Genomic DNA, 25,817 nt, shown 5'->3' with positions numbered 1-25,817 from the left:
GGACCTCCTGGTTATAAGCCCTTTTCTTTAACCACTGGACCACCATATATAAAGTGTGTGTGTATATCTTACTAAAGAATTTGTTGAATTCACATCCCTCTCAGATATAGAGAGAAAAGATGATGAAAGCAAATCTATTTGGATGTACCGAGTTAGCACTGAATCCAATGTGATAGAATGTTTCCCAAATATTGAAGCTGGATTACAGCTGTATTTGTCACTAATAATCACTAACTGTAGCGGAGTACATTCCTTCTCTCTTCTAAAAAGGGTAAAAAATGTCCTCCAATCCACCATGACTCAAGAGTGTCTCAGTGCTTTGTTCCTCTTGAGCATTGAGAATAAAATCGTCAGGTCTTTGAATTACGATGACATCATTCATGACATTGCCGCAGCTAAATCTAGGAAAAAAAAATGCTGTTTGAAGAAATGAGTGTAGTGAGTGATTTATGTTTGATGAATTTACCTTGAGCTGAATAAATGTATTACTTTTACACAGGTAAATAAATAAATATGTTTGATGACTTCATAATTTTTTTTGCAATATTACATACTCGTCCCGTCATAACCTTACTCCGGCCCTGCTAATGTAGTTCCAATACATGTTAAAATGGACTCCATAGCATACCAAAAGATATTGGCCAATCATCTGAAACCCTCTGTTACAAAACTTGGTTTAAAGCTCAACTGGACGTTTCAACACGACAACGATCCAAAGCACACATCAAAATCTACTTCAGAATGGTTCAAGAAGAATAAAATCAAGGTTCTGGAATGGCCTAGTCAAAGTCCTGATCTAAATCCGATTGAGAATCTTTGGTATGAGTTGAAGAAGCCTGTGAACAAGAGAAGTCCTCGGATTTGAATGAACTGGAACAATTCTGAGTTGAAGAATGGTCAAAAATCAGTAAAGAATCATGCCAAAAGCTAATTGACAAATATCCTAATCATTTAAAAGAGGTTATTATTGCTAAAGGTGCCTCAACTAGCTATTAATTTCATTTTCCTTGTCAGGGTATGAATACTTTTGAATTAGCATTTAAGGAGTTCTGCAAATAGAAATTGCTGAAATAACTAATTGTAGAAATCTATGTCTTGTAACTTTTTTTCCTCATCCACAAAAGCAAAACATTTGCTACAAAAGATATTTCCTATAATTATTTGTTTTCAAGAAATTTCTAGATATTATAAATTTCCATTGGGGTAAGTAAACTTTTGATTACAACTGTGTGTGTGTGTATATATATATATTTTTTTTCCAAAAGACACAGCTAAAGTTACTCTTTTCTTTCTAACAAACAAATAGCTGATCAATCTGCTACAAGAACACTATTCATGTTGTCTATCAAGCTCTAATACAAGAAGCCTCAGTACATCATAGTACGAGCAGATCCAAGGGCGATTTATTTCCTGAGTCTTTTCAAGACCTGCTGCTTCAAGCAAAAGTTCCCTGTGAAACCGAAGACGCCTCTCAGTCTCCCACTGCTCCCTATATAGAAAACAACCAAATAGCGAACGTTAAACAAGACAACAGCAAGACATGTACTGTAAGAACAAGGCATTTCAGTAGCATACAGCAACAAGCATACCCCCTCTCAAAGATATACTACAACAACAAATTACAGGTGTCAATCTCATCACTCACAAGTTTAACCAAAGGCACACCAAAGTCTCCTTTAAAATGTAAAACAATACAGAACATTAAAAAAAAGAAATAAAAAGAAATTAAATACAAAACGTGCCTGATGATGCGCTCAGCCTCTTGCCTGGCTTCGTTCATCCGCTTCCTGGCCTCCTCCTCGTGTTGCTGTTGCCTTGTCTTCTCCTCTTGCTTCCTCTTCTCCTCTTCCTCGTGTTTCCGTCTCAGGTACTCCTCACGCTCCTCCTCTTCCATGGCAGCTAAGAGAGCCTGCTCCTCCGCCAGTCTCTCTTCCTCTTCCATCCTCTTCCTCTCAGCTTCAGCTACAGCACAAACAGAGACAGGATCACTTTGCCTTGTTCTGAAACCATAACCTCCAGTGTTACTGCTATTGGAGTGGGTTAGGTTTGGATCGCTATTGGTATACTGTACAGTGACTGAAAAGGACCATTTTGCTATATGCAGGATAGCAAAAGCTTGGCTATTGCGATAGCCGGGTAAAGAGGCTTAAAGGGTTTGGTAGCAGTTCTGTTAGAGTTTAGGATGGCAGCTGTATGTAGTATTAAATAAGGAGCAATAGAATACCACTGGGAAGTGGCGAGATCTGGGACAGTATTTTGGAAGTTCACCATTTTAGGAAAGTGGATATATTGAAGGAAAACCATGTCAGAGATTACACTGGAGTGCAGGAGGACTTGTGGAGATGTTCAGCAGAAGGTAATGTGAAAGAGCTGGCAATGGACAGGAACGTCAATTGCTGTACCATTGCTCCGAGACAAATGCAGCATACTCTTCAGAATCTGAAAATTTTTATTATTATTAATATTATTATTTATTTCTTAGCAGTCACCCTTATCCAGGGAGACTTACAATTGTTACAAGATATCACATTATTTTTACATACAAATACCTATTTATACAGTTGGGTTTTTACTGGAGCAATCTAGGTAAAGTACCTTGCTCAAGGGTACAGCAGCTGTGTCCCCAACCTGGGACTGAACCCACGACCCTCCGGTCAAGAGTCCAGAGCCCTAACCACTACTGCACACTGCTGCCAATCAAAGTGACAAATGCCAATTTGTTCCTTTGATTGTGATACAGATATTTACTGCATGTACTGTAGGTAGTTTGTTGTGGTTTCAGTACATTCCTTACAACTAAGAAACTCCCAAGTGCAGTCCAAGTTTTACACTTTGGGGATGGGTGGCTTTTTAACATAACAACATCACCTTGTAAGCTCACATCGAATGGCGGTATCTTTCCTTGATCACAGTTTTAAATATGCAGGTATGTTCTTTGAAGTCTTTAGGGAGCTTGGAATTACCCAAAAGGACCTTTCAGTTTCATTACTTCAGGAAATGCAAGAAGGAAGGCTCAAGAGCATAAATGTTTATTAAGACTGAACCTTTTCCATGATTATTTATTTATTTACTTTGCATTAAATTGCATAATGAAATGATAGCACCCCTGGTAAGTGATTTAATATTTCACTTTCAGTCATGTCATGTGTCTATTAATACCAGTGAAACAGATGTTTATTTTATGCCTGTGAAAAGCACACTAATCCAATGAATACATGTTTGGTTTGGTTTTTGCAATGGTACTTTCACAGAAGCCTCTTCTCTAGCTTACATTCTAGTCATTACTTTTCTGGACACTATTTGAAATACCTACCATATTACAAATTTTACAAGAAACGTGAAAAAAACTGACTGGAAGTGTAAACCACAGCGATGCCATGTTAGCACTTTTATTCTAACTGAGTTTGCTGTGAAATGAATTATTGCATTTTGTGAATTAATTTCCCAGCAAAATCAATCATATTTCAGTTGGATTCAATAAATAAATACAGTAGCACCCATGCTTTTTTTGGAGGGAAAAGGCATGTTATTCCATATTATTGTTTATGGGAAAACAGAAAAATCCACGTGTTCATCCCTGACAAGTGCATAAAAATACAACAGACAGTAGAAAAAGATGTATTATGTCAGAAGGAGTAAAAAGCTCCGCTCCTGATGCTCATGTTTTTTAAGAAATTTGCACTCATACTAGTAATTGCCGAAGTATTTATCGGCAGGTATTCAATAAATTCATTCATTAATGTGTTGATTTCAAAACAAGAAAAGCTGTCCTTCCCTCACCTTTACAACTGAGTACCAATCAACGGCAGTTAACTGTAGTGTTGAGTGTTTTAAAACCAGGTTGGAAGCTAATTTTCCTGTTACCTGGGGTGCTGAGATTTCTACTGCTGTACTGACTTTTCATTGTCAGTTTACGTCCTTGTTACTGTAGTATTGCTGTGAGGGAAGGTATTATATATGTGTTAGTAAAATGAATGTTTACACCGTTACATAATAAGAACATAAGAACATAAGAAAGTTTACAAACGAGAGGAGGCCATTCAGCCCATCTTGCTCGTTTGGTTGTTAGTAGCTTATTGATCCCAGAATCTCATCAAGCAGCTTCTTGAAGGATCCCAGGGTGTTAGCTTCAACAACATTACTGGGGAGTTGGTTCCAGGCCCTCACAATTCTCTGTGTAAAAAAGTGCCTCCTATTTTCTGTTCTGAATGCCCCTTTATCTAATCTCCATTTGTGACCCCTGGTCCTTGTTTCTTTTTTCAGGTCAAAAAAGTCCCCTGGGTCGACATTGTCTATACCTTTTAGGATTTTGAATGTTTGAATCAGATCGCCGCATAGTCTTCTTTGTTCAAGACTGAATAGATTCAGGGGCTCCCGAGTGGCGCATCCAGTAAAGGCGCTCCTCGCAGGATGTGCCCTATAGCCTGGAGATCGCAGGTTCGAATCCAGGCTATGTCACAGCTGACCGTGACCGAGAGTTCCTAGGGAGCGGCGCACAATTGGCTGAGCGCTGCCCGGGTAGGGAGGGCTTAGGTCGGCAGGGGAATCCACGGCTCACCGCGCATCAGCGACCCCTGTGGCCGATAGGGCGCCTGTGGCTCTGCAGCGGAGCCGCCAGATCTGTGTTGTCCTCCGGCACTATAGGTCTGGTAGCATTGCTGTGGATCTGCAGTGCGAAAAATGACGGCTTGGAAGGAGCACGTTTCGGAGGACGCGTGTTTCAGCCTCCGTTTCCTGAGTCGGCGGAGGGGTTGCAAGCGGTGAGCCGGGGATACAGATAATAATTGGGCATGCTAAATTGGGGTGAAAACCGGGGTAAAAATAATTGGCGACGACTAAATTTAAAAAAAAAAAAAAAAAAAAAAAAAAAAGACTGAATAGATTCAATTCTTTTAGTCTGTCTGCATACGACATGCCTTTTAAACCCGGGATAATTCTGGTTGCTCTTCTTTCAGGGTTTAATCTTTCAGGGTTTAATCACTTTCAGGGTTTAATCCAGTCGATCCACAAATCACTTACAGAATTTTAGAGACGCTTAAGTGTTAGGGGGGCTGATCTGAGCACCAGAGTTTCAATGCCATACCTTTGTCATAAACAGGTTCACATTTACAGTGTATAGAGAAGGATTAGGCTACAATCTGTTTAATGTATTCCCGCTTTTGTCAGGTTCATGCTCAGAATCTGGAATATGTCTTATCAATCGTATAAAATATTAGCAAATGCAGGCATTCAGATACTAACTGGTAAGCATAAGATACTATGTGGTGTGCACAAGATATTACCTGTATATTAATTATAAAGAACAACTTTTATTACTGAGAAGCTGTGCTCCTCTCCAATATGTCCACAAAACGAATGGCCCCCACAAGTATTTCATCACCTCCTTGTTCCACTGGAACTTTAAAAGCAATTCACTTTTGCTGACATAATTCCCACATTCATATTCTGTAACTGCAAACGTACCACTATAAAAAGATCCCATTTGAAAAGTTTGTTAGCACACTGAGACTGTATTATTTTAAATTCTAGTACATTATCTTATTTTTTGAAGTATTCGCTAAACTTTTTGACAGATTGTGACAGAAAGACAATGATTCTTGGTGGTAAATCTCCCTCCTGACCTGTGAGGGTGCTAAGTAACGGGAACAGAGTACCCTGGACTGTTTGGCCTGACACTTCATTCGTAGGGTTAAAAGGAAGTCTGTCATTTAGAAAAGGGGCAGAGCTTCAGTACACTAACTCATCGACCCGGAAGGGAAATGATGGGGCAGCAGTGTGGAGTAGTGGTTAGGGCTCTGGACTCTTGACCGGAGGGTTGTGGGTTCAATCCCCAGTGGGGGACACTGCTGTTGTACCCTTGAGCAAGGTACTTTGCCTAGATTGCTCCAGTAAAAACCCAACTGTATAAATGGGTAATTGTATGTAAAAATAATGTGATATCTGTATAATGTATAATGTGATATCTGTATAATGTGAAATAATGTATAATGTGATATCTTGTAACAATTGTAAGTCGCCCTGGATAAGGGCGTCTGCTAAGAAATAAATAATAATAATAATAATAATAATAAAATAATTGGAGGAGCGGCTGTAATCATTTACCAAGGGGTCATGTGTGACCATATACATAGGGGACGAAGCGACATAATATCTTCCTTCATTTTGATTAGAGAACAACCTGAAAAGACCTGTGGCTTGTGTAGAGAAAATCGTGAGTGTTTTGTTTGTTTATTGTCGTGTCTGAATTATACTTGTGTGATTATTTAGACGGCTAAACACGATCCAGAAGCTGTCGCAAAAGGCCAGCACGAACCTGGACAACACTACACTTTGTTTACACTAAAGTACTGTATGTTCACAATGAGAACTAGAGCATGCACTGTGGACTGGTGTTTGTGTATGTGTTACATGTGGGTGAATTAAAACAGGACAGTTATTATTTCGGGGCCAACCAGCGGATTACAGCAGCGTGTATTGCTTCTCATTGACATTGTTATTATTTACTGTTGTTCGCCATCAGGCATTTGGATTATGAAATACAACCATTAAAAAACTTTGCACCTGGATTATAATTGTCTGTCTGTTTATTGATCACCTGCACCTGCACACTGTTAACCACTTTGCCACACAGATTTTGTGGAATGCGCTGCAAGTTGAATAGATTTTGTCAAGCACTTCTCTTTCCTGCAGATGCAAGACTTGCATGACTACAAACAGAAGCATACACTGCACAGTGGTGTCTATATGAGACTGCCTCTGCATGATGAAGAGCAACAATGCAATGTACTGGGTTTTGCTTTGATGCGCAAAGTAAGGACTTCATTTATTGAGCTTTGTTTTTTCCATGTTGCATTAGGGAAATGATTAACAAGGTTAAAACAATCTGTTTCTGGATAAAGTTTTTGTGAAAAATAACAAAGCATCCCCAGTCGCATATTCTAAGGGTTAAGTCAAATTAGTTCAAATGGTTTGTAAACATGAAGTAAAACAGACATGGACCTTATTCGTGTTGCCTCTAAAGAACAACACCCTGCAACAAAAGAGTATCAACCCAAATCCCAGGGTCCTTCAGGCTTAAGCACCTGGTTTGGTATATACACTAGATATGTCCAGAGATTAAAAACAATATCATATTTCAACACATGAGTTGTACATTATTTATTGAACCTCACACATTTTTTAAGCATGACTTTGTTTTTGTAATAATTCTCTACTCCCTTTGTAGTTGATTAGTTATTTTATGGTTGAGTATAGTTGCTTCAGGGAACAAGGAACAGGAGGAACAATTAGCAATAATGAAAGGTTGTTTTTTTCTATTCCAGTTGTTATATTTTAGCTTGAGGAAACAATCACAGTAAACTAAGAGAAAACAGTAAGGAACCAATTTCATAGTGTAATTTCCAAGGGAAGATATTATTTTACATGTAATTATTGTAATGGTAGCCATATTCTAAATTACGTTGAATTATCTGAAATTGGACCTGAATTCAGCTTCTGTTGTGGGGTTTTGTGTCCGCAGGCAGTTGGGAATGGGGGGGTCTGTTGGACTTCCACTATTAAAATTGTGAATGCTGGGCACCATTTTAAATACCATTCAATGACTGAGGCACAGTTATGCTAGGTGTAATGGATTAAAGTAATTGGCCTACTGGTCTGACAGAATTACCTTAATGGAGGTGCAACCAAGTTCAAAGAAGATACAGTTGCAAAAGAAGGCAGAGAGAGGTGAGAAACATTTTCAGAAACATGAGCTCAGTCATTATAAGACTGGTTAGTAAAGGGGACGGAGCCGCGTTCCCCCGAATTATGGCAAACCTTATATAAATTAGAGCAGTCCAAAAATAAACATTAAAAGCCTTCATCTAGATTATCAAATTTAAAGCACAAATAGTATTTACAAGTGGGGGTGAGGGTGTAGGTACCTTCTCTTAGCTGCTCTGCCTCCCACTTCTTTCTCTGCAGCTCCAGCAGTTTTCGGCGGTGCTCCTCCAGCCTGCGTTGCTCACGTGCCTGCTGCTTCATCTCCTCCTGATGCAGCGCCTCCTCTTCTTCCTCACGCTGACGACGCTCTTCCGCTTCCCGCTTCTTCCTTTCTCTGAAAAAGGTCTCTGTGCTGTTAATACTGTATAGTTTATAAACAATTTGAGTTTGTACAATAAGAGATTCCATGTGCAGTATGTTTTAAGCCATTGCTGTTTGAGAGTTACACTGGTGAATGTAAATGTGAGGTGGATTTTAACCTGGTCCAATCAAAAAAATTGACCAAGATTATGTACTATTACCTTTATTTTTATTGAAAATTAAATAATTTCATTAGTTTTCTCCACTGAAATGTCTTAAATAACTTCATCAAGATGCAAGAGTTGCATGAATATGTAAAGGGAACAGAGTGCCCTGGATTGGATGGCCAGTCAATTAATTACCAGGGTTAGGCGGAAGTCGGCCATCTAGAAAGGGGCAGAGCTACGGTACACTAGATCATCGACCCGGAAGGGAAACGATGTGGCAGCCACAGATTAGAGGAGTGGTTGCACTCGTTAACCAAGGGGTCATGAGTGACGGTATATAAGGGGACGTAGCGAGGTGATCTGTTCCTTTGTTATGGTTAACGCTGAACCATTCCACCTGGATTATCGTTGTCTGTCTGTTATTGATCACTGCATCACTCCTGCACCTGCACACTGCAAACCACTTTGCCACACCATGTTATATGAATCCTGTATTTTTTTAAATTGACAGTAATCCTAAACTGGGTTATCATCTACTGCACTTTCCTGTTTTTCTACTTACTGGTGCTCTTGTATTTTTTTAGTCACTTGCTCTTGCAGTTCCTCTTTCATCCTCTCCTCCTGTTCTTTCTCCTCCATCTCTTTCTTTCTCTGCATCTCCTTTTCCCGTCGTTTTCTCTCCACTTCCAAGCGGCGCCACTCAGCCTGCTGCACTCGCTTCAGATCCCGCTTTTCTCTGGCCTGTCTCCACTTATCCTCTGCATTCTGGGAGAAGCAAGTCCACAGTAAACAAAAGTGAAAGGTAAACAAGCGCTTCTTTGGCATTTCACTTTTTAAAACATGCATATTTTAACATACTTGCTCTGAGAAATGTTAGCAATTGACATTTCTGCTGTGCAGTTTTCCGCAAGAATAGTAAAAGGGAACATGGTTAGTTACAAATGTATACACATATAAATGCAGATGTTTATATGGATATTTTAAATATAACCTTTCAGTATATTTGCCTGTATTGGGACACCAACAAGTGAAACAATTTTTAATAAACAGCTTATCAGTTTGCTAGGTTAGGTAGTACAAGAGACAAAGACAGACACACACATCCTCCGAAACGTGTGCAGTCAGCTGTCCGCTTCTTTTCACTCTGCAGGCCTGCCATGCAGCCACCACAAAGCTACAGCGTCGGAGGACCATGCAGCTCTGGGCAACTTACAGGCAGGCCTGCAGGCGCTCGGCTAGTCTACAGGGGTTGCTGGTGCGCAGTGAGCCAAGGACACCCTGGCCGATCTAAGCCCTCCCCTCCTGGGCGGCGCTCGGCCAATTGTGCACCGCCCCTTGGGAACTCCTGTCCACGGTCAGCAGTGGAATAGCCTGGACTCGAACTGGCGACCTCCAGGCTATAGGGCGCATCCTGCACTCCACGTGGATTGTCTTTACCGGATGCACCACTCGGGAGCCCCTATATATTGTACATTTTTAGGTAAAGTTTGAATTTTATGGATTTATCATGTGTTGTATGTAATTTTTTTCATAAAATGAATACAAAACAAACGGTTACTGATTCTATTTTACTTTGTTCTATTTTATTTAAGCTGATCCTTTCACAAATCTGACAGCCTATGCACACTGCCTCTAGATACAAAAAAAGAGGGATTATATTTTAAATACTGCTGCACGGGAAAAGGGAAATTGCATTGTGAAGGAGATCATATTTAGACAGGTTTCTAAGGGATGCTGGTACCTCGCATTTCATGAATTCATAATCAAACTGCACAAAAACTCCAGCAAAAATAATAAATTAACCATTGCTTCAGTCAAAGCTTCAATTTTTAACTGAAACAAGACCAGCAAAAACATATTACCAGCTAAAAAAGATATGTGTGTGTTTGAAATACTGTGTCCGAATGAAGATTTAAATGAGTTATTGCTCAATCAATGCAGACAACCTGTAAAGTACGAAATAATAAAAAAAGCTTAGGTTAAAAAATTCTGCAGAACATTGTTAAAAACATTGAAACAACAAGGGGCAGTGTGACCGTGTCTCAAATAGGGACATTACATAAACAGTACATAAAATTCTCTATCAATTAACCAGTTGGGTACCTCGTTAAAATTTGCTCCCACTTATTTCCTTTGGCGCTAATTATCCTCATATAAAAAGCAGGATATTGCAACCTGCTTCCTTGCTGAGTAGAGGTATCAATACTTTATTGAAACATCTGATGTGTTGCTTTTTAAGACTTTTGTTTTACAAATCTGTTGCTTCGATTCTGTAACAGCTTGTGGCGGAGTGTCCCGCCCCTATATATATGTGTGCTGTTTTATTATTATTTGTCTTATTATTGTTTGCGGCGCAGATGTAAAGCCACTGCCATTATTTGTTATTGTTTTGTATTTTTGATTTTAAAACCTCGTGAGGATGCGTGACTGATCAGCTACTGATTATTTAACTAGCTGACAGTCACGCATCCTTATTAAACTCTTGCAGACTATGGCCGAGGGGTAATAAGATAAAAGCTAGTTAACCCCACGTCCAGAATATAAAAGCCTGCAGCTGTCTTTGTTCAGGGTGAAGGGTTCAGAGTGGAGAACGAGTGTGGAGAGGAGGTAACAGAAAAACTAGAATAAACAATTGCTATACGTGCTGGCTAAAAACCAGCACGATACCTGTTTGTTTCTGCTTGTTTGGCCAACGTGCCTTTTTGTTTGGTGTCTTGTGTTTGTTTACATCTTTTGTTTGTTTTATTATTTAATAAACGAGCTGAGCGCCGTAGCGTTTCAGTTTTGCCCCCCTACTTCCTGAGTCTGTGTTTCTGGTCTGATGTCACCACTGCAAGCCATCCTGTTCACACAACTGCTATGGAAAAAATATTTCCACAGTGTAAAAGAGTTTTATACTATAAAATCAGGCACTATTTACAACATTGAAATGCTTCATGTTTTTTTGGAATGATGTATTGCCTTTTTAAGGGCTTAATGGATAAAGGGCATGGTTTTGAATTACAGTTTCAGGTGAGCCTTTTTATGCTCTTTATACATATTAATTTCAAAATTCACTTAATAATGTTTCTAATAGGGCTTGACAGAGAACCAAACAGACATCTATCTTTTTTTTATTGTACAGTCTAAATAAAATGTTATTATTATTTTTATTTTTTTTTGGGGGGGGGGGGGGGGGGGGTCGCCAAAATCGGTTCCATTTCTATATGAAACTGATACTTTTTTGGGAATTAAAAAGAGCAATTAACATATGACAAAAGTACGAAAAGTCCAGTCCCTTACAAGCAAAGGTCCCCTTGTTTCCCATACTACAGTATCTGTATCAGTGCTCTGTATACCTGCTCTGGTCTCAGCTACTACAAAGTGAATAGCAAAACAAACAAACAAAAAAAAAAGCTTTATCTTGGATCAAACAAAGCCTTGTAAAAGCAACATCTCTGACTCACCCCTTTGTTGTCCCCGTCTTGGAGCTCCTCCTGGCTTTGTTCTGAAGATATTGAGTGCTGAGAGGAGGCTGGTCTCTTTTCTTCCCGCTGGGGCTCAGCTGGCCACTCTGGGAGATCTATAGGCTTCTCCAGGTCCTCATTCTCGGGATCAGCGGGAAACACTTTCTCTGGGGCTTTCTGGAAAGATTCACTCTGTTGTTTTGCTCTGGGCTTGCCTGAAATAACACAACACGTGCATGACATAAGATGTCCAAATTCAACTCACTCTATGTTGGATCCTATCTACTATTTATAGAATAAGTTGATGGAGAAGTAGGTAACCCGCAAACACCTTAAAAACACTTTGGTATAATCAACAGTATGTGTGCTCCTGTGTGTGAGGAGGTGGTGCTTTGCTAACCCTCATCTGCTCTGCAGATCATGTTTTTATTTTGAAAGAAGAAAGGGGTACTACTATTTCTGCGTAATGCTGGTAGAGGACAAAGTTCCTAGATGCACACGCTGCCAAACCACTTGGGTATTAATGAATACTACATTACCAAATAACCAGAGTTGGGCACGTTACTGAAAAAAGAAACTTATTACTCAGTACTTGTTTCTTCACAAAAAAATAAAATAATGCCCTTACTTATTACTTAATAAAGAGGTTGCACGTTATACTACTTGTTACATATTAGTTATATTTCTTTCTCTTGTCTTGTCCTGTGAAAAAGCTGTTGTGACTTTTGTTTACTTTTTAATCACTGAATATGTCTGTAAATTAATTTATTAAATGTGTCAAACAGGTTTTTACAATTTTTGTAGTATAAATATTTTTCATTTTTAGCATATAAACAATGTACTGTATATCTCCTGACTTTCAATAATTTTGCATTATGAAGAGAAAATCATACAAATGTTAATGAAATAAAACCACAAATAGCAAATCAACAACAACAAAAAAAGTCTATAGAAAAACAAACTATATGGTGATAAAGCAGTAAACGCAAAAATGATGGGGTGTTGCAATAAATGTGGCCACCACTGTGGAATCAAACAAACAAACAAACAAATAAATAAAAGTGGTACGTACAATGCAGAAAGCCTCCTCTCGATCTTGTCCTTTTAAACTTAAAAATACACGGTGGTAGACGCATTTCCTGTGTTTTTGAAGTATATCATCAAATTTGGCATGTAGAGATACACATATTTTGTTCCTAGTGCCTAGCCTTATTCAATGACAAGATTTGAGACATCCCGAAAGAGAGGCCGCGACATCGATGGTGAGGCACCGACATTAGAGCAGTCTGGCGTGTCAGGGTTAAAAAAGAAAAGACCACTAATGTACAACAGAGAAAAGATAACAAGACAAACTAGTGTCTTTTTTGCAGAAAGTCACTATAATATTTTTACTCCGATTAAAAATCGAAAGTGTTATATTACCTCGTATGCATTACTTAAGTAGCGAGTTGCCCCTGTTGTCAACTGCTTGATGTCATAAGCGCAAGTCGTAAATAAAAACATATCTAATATCTAGACCTCTAAAAAAAATTTTTACGTCTGTGATAGTGCACACCTATAAGCAAGGAGTGTGGAAAGACTTCTTACAACATACTTAACTACACAATTTGGCACTTGTCCTGGCATTACCTCAGAAAGGCCAAAGAACAGTTTAAACTCATTCACAGAGTATAAAAGGATCACAAAACTTTGCCAAAGGATAGGATTAATGGCAGTGTTCCAGTTTACATGGGTTATAAAGTCAGGCAACAAGCACCAGTCGGGATTTCTGAGGGAGACACATGAAAGCTTCGGCCAAAGGGTTGTCACACTTTTATGAGTCTGACATAATACCAAAGTCGGATAAAAGGTATGTGTAGACCAGAGCATACAATTAAATAAAACACTGCATTTTTTTTCCACGAGTTCTGGGACTTAATGTCGGAAGTGTATTCAGTGTCCCCTAATTCAATGCATGTGATAAGTAAAACACAAACCTTTAAAGTTTAAAAAACACATCACTGCTTTACAGTGATGTAAGACCTATTATATATTTTAGTAAATAGTATTCCAGACCAAGATATGTATGTTTTAAATTTGAGCTTAGCCCACAAATGCTATATACTGTACTTTACTGTCAGTAATATTTTATAGCCCAAATAGGCTATCTGTATACATACATTTTTGATTAGGCTAACTGAGCATGTTTAGATAAAAAAAAAAGGAAAAAACAACATCAGCTACTATGCCTACAGTAAACTGAATGTAAAAGTGCAACCTACCGACAATATATTCTGCCTTCTTTGTGCTTGTAGTTTTGGAGCCCCCTTTTGCAGTGCTGTTTTTCTTTCCTCTCCCCTTCTGTTCTTTCTTACTCTGATAATGTAAATAAAAAAAGGTTTTAATGTCTAGTTATACGTTGTTTTCTAGTTGCAGATATGGATTCCTAAAGAGCTGTTAATGGGCTTTATATCAATGTACACCACTTTCATGATTTAATTCTTTGACTGTCTGATTGTCTATGAATTGAAATTGACACATTGAAATCAGGCCCTGAATGCAATGCTTGTATCACAATTAACTAATCTATGTATGAAGGATTAAAACACAAGCACAAATAGATTTTGCTGCATGAAAGTTATACGAAAGTGTACCATCTAGGAGCACTGATAATAATATGACTGGGTAGAATTATATATTTTATTTCCTTTGTAAGATGCAAAAAATGTATAAACTCTCTTGAACTTAAGCCTGCTGTATATCATTATATCATTTTAGTCCTGAATCGGAGCCAAGTGTCTTTTTCAGGAAATGATATAATTGCAGCTCAATCTGATTGCTGCAGACACAAAGACAAATGACTGGCCATGCACATTCTTGGGTATGAACGAGTTTAGTTTCAACCAACAAAGATTAGATCATGAATGAAACTGAGGCCTGGGAGAAAATCATTCGTTCCAAAGCCTCTAGTTAACAAAAGTTAAAGCTTCTTTTTTCTGTTTTGAAAATATATTTTTACAAAAACCAGCATTGTGGTAATTCTGGGGTGTATTTTGATTAAAAAAGAATGGACAAATAAATGATAAACACCTGTGATGCATGTTTGTGTAAATAACCTTTTTTTTAAACAAAAATTATCTCCTTGTTGCAAGTCTGTTGGCAAGTGCTTCCATATCCAAAACTGCATAACGTTTAAGAAAAACAATATCCTCCCTGAAGGATTTAGAGGCAAATGACAACCAAGTCTTTCAAGATCAATTTCAAACCATTGCAGTTAACAATGGCTACTGGCACCAAGAATGAAATGCTTCGTTTTAGAATTTTGATCATACCATTATCATACTACACTTTTCTCGATTTTGGAAATGCACGTTCCAAGCGTGTAACACCTGGAGTGAGTAGGTCAGAGCTAGTTTGGTACGATTGACATTGTTCCATGGGTTAAAATGCGTCAGATTCAAGGGACAAATTGGATAATTACTTACCGAGACATAAATAGGAGGCTGTGTGGTCCAGTGTTTAAAGAAAAGGGCTTGTAACCAGGAGGTCCCCGGTTCAAATCCCAGTTTAGCCACTGACTCACTGCGTGACCTTGAGCAAGTTACTTAACCTCCTTGTGCTCTGTCTTTCGGGTGAGACGTTGTTGTAAGTGACTCTGCAGCTAATGCATAGTTCACACACCCTAGTCTCTGTAAGTCGCCTTGGATAAAGGCGTCTGCTAAATAAACAAATAATAATAATAAATCCAGTTGTAATCCTGTTGTGCTAAGTAGTGCTTATAACACAACTTCAAAACATATTATGCAGAGCCAATATAACTCGGTATAAACAAAACACACACACACACACACAAAAAATCACGGAAAGGGCCCAGAGCTGCATAAGTCCTTCCTTACAACTGTTAAAAGTATATTATTACGAAAGCCACAACAGACTTCTCTGAATAATCTCATAACAGGTTAATCTGTTTTTACTGTACATCTTTTATAAATATAAATTACAAATACAGTATAGTCGAGATATCTACACCTCCCGACTGTCACTAATAAAGCCATTGAAATGTCAGCACTAAGCACAACACTCAGTGTAGCTTAGTCATTAAAAATTTGCTTACGGTCTTTTAGACCATAGCATCGAATCCCGCTGTTGGAAAGTACTTTAATACACAGGTACTTCTCTTACTATAATTATAGTAGTTATAACCTCTCTTTGAAAATGTAATTGATTTGGAGTTAGGAATCTTCTATCTTTTACAAGACATATTTTGTTTTAACTGAAAGCTGTAAAAATGTGATCAAGGTTGTATTAATTTTACAGTGAAGCTATTGATACTGAAACTTTTATGAATGTTGCTACAAAACAGGGAAATCATGGAGGCTAAATTCAAATATTATTAGGAGGCTAAATGCATATTTACAATCAAGCAAATAACTGACAAATTACATTTCTACTGGGTTTGAGTATAATGGCTAAGGCTATGATTTTGTCACGTAGACAACGGAAATCGTGAATTTGAATAAAGTATGTGAAATCTTGGAAATGGATGTAAAAACACATTTGATTAGGCGCTTCCTTTATTTATGTCAAACACGCACTGAAAATGGAAATCTGCGAGTATCTGTAAATAATTTGAATTGCATTTACGTGCAGCTATCTATGTAGGTCAGCGAATTAGATTTGTAGCTGAGTGAGCAAGAATGTAAATGAGTGGAGCTGAAGATAATGGGGTGAAAAAATTGCGACAGAAGTGCGAGCAAAGTGGCAAATATTACTGCTAAGCAGAGAAGTGAAAAATATCTAAAGCGGACATTTCATGAAAAGTGGTGGCATAATGTTGTGTACAGCATGTAATGTTCCTGTGGAATACAAACAGAAAAAAGCAAGATGGTGACAAACCTATTGAAAGCGCTTTACATAAATGGAAGCTACAAGCCGTTGAATCGGCAGTAGAGAAGACAGCTGTATAAAAAACAGTGAGTGAGCTGTTTCCTGTAAATACATAAGAACAAACGCATCGGAGAACAGAAGTTTACCGACTTACAGAGGCTTTCTTTACAACATGATGTTTCAGAATCGTGGAAAACTCTAACTGTAAGTTTTGTGTCCTAAAGTAGTCAAAAGCAATAGTCTTTATATTATTGATTCTTGTGTATGCTGATGTAGCTAAAACTACATTATTTGGTGACCTTTCCGTGAATTCTTGTTTTTTTTTCTGCCGCACCTCGCCCATGAAATGTACTAAAAATTACCGTGCCAAAATCGTAGCCTTAATAATGGCCCATTAGAAATACATACCTTGACGCTATTTGTGTACTGCATTAGCTGCTGCAGAAGCTGATCTTCATCCGTCAGCTGTTGGGGAGGGTTAACTTCAGTAGCTGTCTGCACCCCAGAGGGACTGGAATTCTGCCTCATATCCTGCATTGTTCCCATCTGAGCTGGAGCCCTTCCATTGCCTCTGCTGGAGGTCTGCTGCTTATCAGCTGTGGGCATCTGCAAATCAGCACTGCAAATCTGCTTTTTAGGCTGGAGGCTGTTCGTATTGCTTGAAAGCAAATTACAAAGGAATGACTCAATTTTAATGAGCCATGGTTGTCTTGACTTATTTCCTTGTTATTTGCTAGATCTTTATTTCTCAGGATCTTGAAATAATCTGGAAAGAGGAAACCTCTGGCTAGACCTGACCTGCGAGTTTGAAATGGCCTGGAGGGGCTATTATTATTATTATTATTATTATTATTTATTTATTTATTTCTTAGCAGACACCCTTATCCAGGGCGACTTACAATTGTTACAAAATATCACATTATTTTTACATATAATTACCCATTTATACAGTTGGGTTTTTACTGGAGCAATCTAGGTAAAGTACCTTGCTCAAGGGTACAGCAACAATGTCCCCCACCTGGGATTGAACCCACGACCCTCCGGTCAAGAGTCCAGAGCCCTAAGCACTACTCCACACTGCTGCAAGACTGCGGCTACAGGAATGTTAACTTGGATTGGCAACGGAGACTGTACTCATGACTTGCCATAATTCAAATGAGGTAAAATACACAAGGTAAAATTAATTTCCTACCCCAAGTGGTTTACAAATGCAGCTTGTTTTCCCAGCTCATTGCCAGAACCAGTGGGCACCCTGTCCTCTTGTCTGGACTTGAATGATTTTTCTGTAACTGACAAAAAGTTTAAACTTCAAACTTCAAATGTTTTTATTACACATAATATTATATCTTCTTGCAAAATCCTAAAGAAATGAAGGTGAAAGTTAATTCTGCTGATATTATATCAATTGAATATCAATCAATCAATCAATCAATATTTATTTTATATAGCACTTTTCATAGTGGACCACCATCACAAAGTGCTTTACAAGATAGTGAGGAACAATGCGTAATACATTAAATGCAGTGAAATACAGGGAATAGTACATTAAATACAAACAGTAAAGCTAAAATAGCACTCTCCGAGTGTGGTGCACTTTTGCTTGGGTATAATAAGCAGGCCTGAGCCAGAGGACCTCAGCTTGCATGTAGGGACATAGCGGGTCAACAGGTTGGAGATACTCTGGACCTGTATGATGAAGGGCCTTGTAGGCAAGCAGGAGAATTTTGAAAGTAATCCTGTACTTTACAGGTAGCCAGTGCAGCTGGGCAAGACAGGGGGTAAGTGATCATGTTTTTACATCTAGTAAGAATCCTACTAGTGGCATTTTTAACCAACTGTAATCCGTTTATGGAGCGTGACGGAAGACCACCATAGAGAGAGTTGCAGTAGTCGAGTCGAGAGGAGATGAATGCATGACGGAGTATCTCTGCATCCAGGAGAGAAAGGTAGGGACAAACTTCTGAGATGTTTCGGAGATGGTAGAAGGAGGATTTGACTACAGATTGAGATTTGGGCATCAATGGAGAGGTTACTATCCAGAAGTACACCAAGGCTTTGTACAGTGGGGGAAGGCAGCAGCAGACAGTTTCCGAGGTTCAAGGCAGCAATATTGAGATTCTTGAGTTGAGTTTTCAATCCTACTAAAAGAAGTTCAGATTTTTTAGTGTTGAGTTGAAGAAAATTGGCAGACATCCAAGCCTTGACGTCATGGATGCAAGCTGAGAGCTGGACCATGGCAGAGGGACATACTGTATATATGTATAGACTGAATTCTTGTTCAAACTATTATGCATACAGACATCTAATTGCTTAGTGTGCAAGTATTTTATGTTTTTGAAAAGCACTTTGTACACTAGACCATGTCTACATGTCTAAAAGCATGAATTACACTGGTCTAAATCCATTGTCACATTTGAAAATGAGTCTCTTTTTTAGTTTGGGGTATTCTATAGATTCTCTTCAACTGCCTTCAAGAGCCCCTGTAGAGAAACTAAGGGTAAGAAAGACTTTTTAAGCAGCAACATGGTTCACAAAGAATAAGGAACAGACAAGAAGAAGCATTACCAAACATAGGCCATATTCATAAAAGATGACGGTAATTTCCGGCAAGAAAAACTCACCAACATCAGAATCCTAATCATGCACTGAGTTAATATGCATTCATACGGGGACAGCCTTGTTTCTAGCAGTTCAGTACATGTTAGTTCTCCAAAAAGGTGAATAATTGGGTTCCTGTTAAATCGATACCTGCTACGAATCACATCATGAGTAATACAGAGCTAGTCACAGCTCAGATCTGCAGGTTCTTCTCACTCTTCTGGAAGGATCATGTGCCAAGATATTTCCTCTTGCTGTACAGTCCACACAAGCACACTGAAGACTGGCATTTTCTTAGATCTACGAATAGCCTACAAACGTGAATTATGTTTTCCAACCAGTAAGCAGCCTATTCTGTTCAGTCGAGTTAACAATGCAATTTAACATATGCATTACAAATAATAAAATACTTAAATTACGTAATTATTGAATAATTAAACATAGGAGTTGTTGTTATTATTACTATTGGCTTAAATACATGCTCCTAAACACAAATTATTATAGGAAATTATACCGTTAAAACACATCTCATCTCCGCCTGGTCCGAGGCACGTCTTAATTATGCTTGTAAGAGTCAATTAATGGCACAATACAGATTTATGAATCAGACTAATAATATGCTAATGATAGAATTGGTTTCTAAGGCACGTTATTCTAACGTCACAATGAGTGATTTCTGACGGTAAATGTGCGTTTATGCGTCACCCGATGAAATACTGTCATGTTAAATATTATTACTGGCATGATAAAGGAGACAGTACGTTTTATGAATATGGGCCAGAGTGTACAGTAGGACAAACTCATGACTGTCCGTTACTGTCTCCTGCACTATACCTTGTTGCAGTAATGTTTTCAACATAATCATGCTTACTTTGAAATTAATTATTGCCATACCCTATTATTAATCAACTGAACAAATGCAGTCCCCCTGCTTATGTTTGTAGAAACTTGGCACTAGTTAACTACTAAATTAAAATGACTGGAACAAAGGTGCCAGATTTGTATTAGAATGCCACCCTCAAACCTGCCACTGCCAGTTACTGGCTGTGTGTGACTCTGTGTTTATTATTTGGGACTACAAACCCTTTATTTAGTACAGTGCAATGCACATTGATATGTACTGCCTGGTATTATTTACGGTCACCAATACAGGATTATAAATAAACCTCCTTGCACTTTGAATTCTTGTTGTCTGCTTTCATTGATCACCGCATCACTCCTGCACCTGCACAATGCAAGCCACTTTGCCACATACCCTCTTAAAAATAATCTATAGAATATCATATAATACTATAGTACAGTACTTACTGTATAATATTATAGTATGCATTGCAGTACCTTGTGGTGTACTATAGTATGCACTACAATATTTTATACAGTTGTGTACTACAATTGGTTTAGTATACAACCTAATTAATGGATCTTAGCAGGGAACCTCGCATAGCAGCACTTTGATATACAGAAATTAAACTTGTGCCAAGTTGCTATTGTAAAATCCTTTACATTAAAAAGCTATAACGTACAATACATTATATATTACATCAATACTGTTATAATAGTAGGTGTTGTTTATTCTATAAAATAAGACAATGTATATACAAAAGTATGGTTCTATATTAGTTTTTGTAGTCTCTGCTAAAATACAGCTCTACAGTGTATACTACAATAAAGAACTATATTAGGTACTGTTGTGTCTACTATTATACAACCTTGCAATATATACTATAGTACACACCATAGTATATATTATAGTAGATACTACACTGTATAATACAGTACAGTACTATAGTACACACTGTAGTACAGTAATATAGTACACACTGCAATATCTACTATAATACAACAGCTCTGCAGTATACTACAACACTGTGGTTCTTCAGTAGGTAGAACTGTATCGATTCTGCAAAAATACCACAGGTACTTACTATAGAACATACAGTAAATACTATTCTATGGATTTTTAAAAATAAAGGTTAGCAATTTGCAAACAAGTTTGACAAATAGAGAGCAAAGGCATCTGGGAATTGGAGTTTTAAATAATGCGTTGCTGTTTGTAGAAATGCGAGAAACGTGGGTAGTATTGTATAAGGACGATTGTTAAAGACACAGCACTAATGTAGCTTAATCTCCACCTACACCTGCAAAGAATGAATTCCATGCAGACCAGACCCAAAGCTGGGCCACCAGTGGTAACAGGCTGTGCATTAATCACCTCCTTCGACATGCCCCCCGAAGGCATGAAGTCACGGCCAGGGAAAATAAAACATTTAGCACACAGATTTGTCATGATCAAAAACAATAAGGGTGTTTCTAGTCATGGGTTTTCATAAATCTGCATGTCTAGACAGTTCAGATTCAGAAAAACAATTAAGGCACACATACTGGCCTAAGGTACTGGTTGCAGGTGAAGACTGGGAGTAGGAGGAACGCTTGATTCCTACTGGATGAACAGAGCTGTTTTTTTATAGTCAGGTTGGTCAAGAAAGAAAAAGAAACATTTTTCAGACATTTTTCTGATCTAAATAAAAATGTTTGATATAAAAAAACACGTACAAGCAGGGGCAGTTAAACTATTGTTTGTTGCTAAATTCTAATATTAAAATTGCTTTATTGCTTTCTGAAAAATGGTGGCAAATGTTGTCCTTGTTGTTAAGTAGGGCCAAAAATGTTCATTTGCCAGCCCCAATATAATTTTAAATGTTTGTCTGGGATGTGGTTAGAAAGGCTACAAACATATAGTTTAAGACCTAACCAAGCACATAACTAAAATATTTGAACACTATTCAACATCAGCTTTTAACACTGTGAAAGACTCCCCAATTATGTTAAATCCAATAACAGCACATCCTTTACCACACCTTATAATAAACAAGAAAATGCTTGCCTTCTGGCATTGTTGATAAGAAGTAAATTATATGTTTCTTCAGTAAGCGGCTTCCTTGTAAATAACATAACTACAGGCAGCTCATACTTCACCTTCAGCCGTGCCAGGGGAGTCCAATGTAGGTAATTTTCTCTTCTGTGTAACCTTGTCTCCAGTCTCCTCACAGCTGCCAAACAGGGACCCCTTCAATATCTCACTCTGAGTATTCATATCCACCTGCAGGCCAGAAGGCAGAATGCCCTGCTCAGCTATCAGAGAAACAGGAACAAGAAAAGGGTTGTCAGCAATAGTTTAAATGTAACCAAAAGAACTGAGACGTGTAATTACAGAAGAATTAACATACGCTTCTCTAATAAAAAAAATAATACCAATATTCATGATGGTAAATAAAAATGTATCTTTTGGGGTGGGGTGGGATGATCACTCAGCGAAGGCATTTACTTGGCATAATCTGGAACTGTATATTCATATAACACTGTATTTTGTTAGATTATGAGCACGGAATTCTTCACCTAAATTAGATTCCACTGAGAATATGAAATGGGAGTATATCAACATGTGAAAGATCTGAATACTGTTTATAATGTTATGATGTTGTAATGCATATATATATATACTCTAGGTTAATGCTGTATACTGCTTGTTTACAGTTTCGTTTGATATATTTATTGCTCACAGATGTTTCTCTTTTTATTTTATTTAAAACAACTGCAGTAAGGAGCATGAAGTTGGCTAATAGAACCCCATTCGCATGCAGACATGCTTTCATAGTTTATTGCCTTTTACAATATTTGGCAATAATTAAATCAACCCATTTATAACACAAAATCCATCTCTACATTTACAAACTGAGGATCTACTATCATTGTGTTCAGTCGATCTCTCCTTTTGACTGGTTTACTAATGTTTAATTTTAATGTAACAGAAAAAGGAATTCATTTTGACATTTAAACAGCTTATATTTTTTAATTTGTAAAACCTTCTTTTTAGAAAGTTACTTCACCAATTTAAACGTTACCAGTCTTTTAAAATGTAAGTATCATACGGTAAAATGTAAGTATCCTGCAGTATATTATAAGCATATCAAAGTGCAATAAAGCAGAGTAAAATCATGGTAAATCACAAATACTAACTAGCACAGGTAATTCATTTTTTTATTTCCTAAACATTTTTGAAATCTTACCAGCAGCCATTTCCATTGCCTGCTTCAACATCATTAGAGATTCCATGGAAACCTAAAATGAACCAGTGTATATTACTTTACAGGGCTACTGGCCATAAACTAATTCCATAAAATGAAATAACATTCTTCTTCATGAGTTAAGATAAATTTGGCATATTTTTCAAAGTTGTTATTGGTTTCCAACTTGAAGGCGTGAAAATATGCTGAACACTTACACTTGTCGTGACGCACTGTGTGAAGAGAACAGGAGGCCTTTTTACTGAGAGACGTTTGTTCAAACCCTTCCAGTGAACAGTCTCCCTCTTTCCTCTATTAATCAGAGGAAGAAGTCTGTTTCAGTCCACAGAACTAACCACATGATGTGAATGAGGATATTTTTGCTGGAAGTTTTTTTTTTTAGGAAATGGCTATTTATCTAGCTGTGGAGTTAATGAAATGTGCTCATTGTTATTTTTCAAGTTTAACTCTGTGCACTAGTAGAAATATAGGCACTAATATCTGAAAAGGATCTTAACACACACATGCACACAAATACACGTAGCAAATGGCAAAGCCAGCTCCTTATTGAGTGCACAGCTACGGCCAAAGATTTTGCATCACCTTATAGAATTAACATACTTTGCTTCATAAAATCAAACGAAAACTGCTGAATAATGTTACATTAACATGTTAAATTAGATGTCAATTTGTAGTTGTCCATACCTTACAGCAGGGGTGTCAAACTCAGTTCCTGGAGGGCCGCAGTGTCTTCAGGTTTTCGTTCCACCTGAGCTCTCTAATTATTTGATTAATTGGACACATTTAAGACTTCTCGTCAGGCCTCAAAATGTTTCACAGGTAGTGTACCATGAATCAAGTGCATTTTTAAAACCATCAACTGTAAAAGACCTTGAAAAATATAAATATGTCAAATTGAGCAAATAATTAGATCAATTATGTTAATTGAGAGCTTAAGTTGGAATGAAAACCAGAAGACCCCTGCGTCCCTCAAGGACTGGAGTTTGACACCCCTGCCTTACAGGAACTAACAGAGCTAGTTCAGCATATGAGAACTACTACATGCTCTCTTGATCCTATTCCTACAAAACTATTAAAAGATGTTCCTGGTGTTATTAATACCCAGATTAAAAAAATTATAAATGGTTCACTTTCCTCCGGTATAGTTCCCTCAGCACTTAAGGTAAATGTGGTAAAGCCTATGCGTAAGAAACACAATTTGGACCCTAAAGTCCTCAATAACTATAGGCCAATCTCCAACCTACTATTCTTAGATAAGGATCTAGAGAGAGTTGTTGCAATTCAATTACAAAAAATTCTAACTCTTAATGGTATATTCAGGAACTTTTCATGCTGTACATGGCTCCTATACGGCCCTTGTCAGAGTTGTGAATGATCTGCTGGTAAGCTCTGACTCGGGCTTTCCATCAGTTTTAATTCTTCTAGATCTAAATGCTGCCTTTGATACTGTAGACTAGGGATGGGATGAATACAGCAGTTCCGAATAATTTTCTTTTAAGGTCTCACTGAACCAAGACATTTCAATTGAAAGCTGGTTAAACTTTTAAATCACACAATTAGGTTGTGCTGTGTGTGTAATCTCCAAAGTGCTTTCAATTAAAAACAAATTGTCACCTTTTAATCTGTAAACAGGTGAGTTTAGCATGGCCGATGCAGATCCACATTATAAACACATTAAGCATAACAATAGTGTGTAAAGTCTTCTATTGATGTTGAGGTTTAAATGTTTTAAACTGAGATGAGGCAAAACATACATGATGATAACTGGACAGTCAATAGATCGAAGAATTTTAACAAGAGGGATTTAAAAAAAAAAAAAAAAAAAAACACTATTGTTACACACTATTGTTATGCTTATGTGTTTATAATGTGGATCTGCATCGGCCACGTGAAACTCACCTGTCTACAGATTAAAAGGCAATAATTAGTTTTTAACTGAAAGCACTTTGGAGATTACACCCACAGCACAACCTAATGTGTGAAGTTTAACTGGCTTTCAATTGAAATGTGTTGGTTCAGTAAGACCTTAAAGGAAAATTATTCGGAACCGCTGTATTCATACCATCCCTACTGTAGATCATTCCATCCTACTGAATTGTTTTGAAAACACTGTCTGGCCTTGTCCTATCCTGGTTCAAATCATATCTTTCTGATAGGTTTGAGTTTGTCTCTATTGGGGAGGTAAATCGGCATTATAGGAAGTTGTCTGTTCCACAGGGCTGCATTCTAGGTCTCTTGTTGTTTTCATTATATATGCTACCATTGGGTGACATTATCCGCATTATCCCTAAAGCCAGGAATTTCTTCTATCTGGGTATTAGCTACTTGCCTTACAGACATCAAGTATTGGATGTCACAGAATTTTCTAATGTTGAATTCAGATAAAACAGAGGTTATGCTAGTGGGCTCACAGAACCAACTAAAAGGAAATGTGGTATTACATGCGCTTGACCCTTGCAGTCTCTCATCAAAACTTAAACTAGAAATTAAGAGTTTGGGGGACATCTTTGATCCTGATCGATCATTTAAGACTCATATTAGGGAAGTTACTCGAGTATCTTTTTACCATTTGAGAAATATAGCCAAACTTAGAC

At 37.8% G+C, this 25,817-nt stretch overlaps 1 protein-coding gene across 1 annotated transcript; it reads right to left on the bottom strand.

Moving 5' to 3' along the window:
* Positions 1 to 23,236, bottom strand: LOC117400031 (trichohyalin-like). Its single transcript, XM_059023426.1, has 10 exons — positions 23,206 to 23,236; positions 22,115 to 22,270; positions 17,733 to 17,823; positions 16,949 to 17,198; positions 13,936 to 14,029; positions 11,675 to 11,889; positions 8,791 to 8,993; positions 7,923 to 8,095; positions 1,739 to 1,962; positions 1 to 1,485 (listed from the first exon to the last, which is right to left on the bottom strand). The coding sequence occupies exons 1-10, from the start codon at positions 23,234 to 23,236 to the stop codon at positions 1,330 to 1,332; spliced, it is 1,593 nt and encodes a 530-aa protein (XP_058879409.1). The 3' UTR covers positions 1 to 1,329.
* Positions 23,237 to 25,817: the final 2,581 nt, after the last annotated feature.

Source organism: Acipenser ruthenus, chromosome 4 (genome assembly GCF_902713425.1).
Source record: "Acipenser ruthenus chromosome 4, fAciRut3.2 maternal haplotype, whole genome shotgun sequence".
NCBI lineage: Eukaryota > Metazoa > Chordata > Actinopteri > Acipenseriformes > Acipenseridae > Acipenser > Acipenser ruthenus.
Note: the sequence above shows the minus strand (reverse complement) of the source record. Positions and strands in the feature narration are given on the sequence as shown.

Bases quoted from the DNA above. Each gene is read 5' to 3' on its own strand.
- LOC117400031 (XM_059023426.1), bottom strand. From the start codon at position 23,236: ATGTTGAAGCAGGCAATGGAAATGGCTGCTG. The intron at 17,824-22,114 runs GTGAAGTATGAG...TGTCAGTTACAG, and splicing joins CTCCCCTGGCACGGCTGAAG to AAAAATCATTCAAGTCCAGA. The intron at 11,890-13,935 runs GTAGGTTGCACT...GTGTTATTTCAG, and splicing joins GAAGGCAGAATATATTGTCG to GCAAGCCCAGAGCAAAACAA.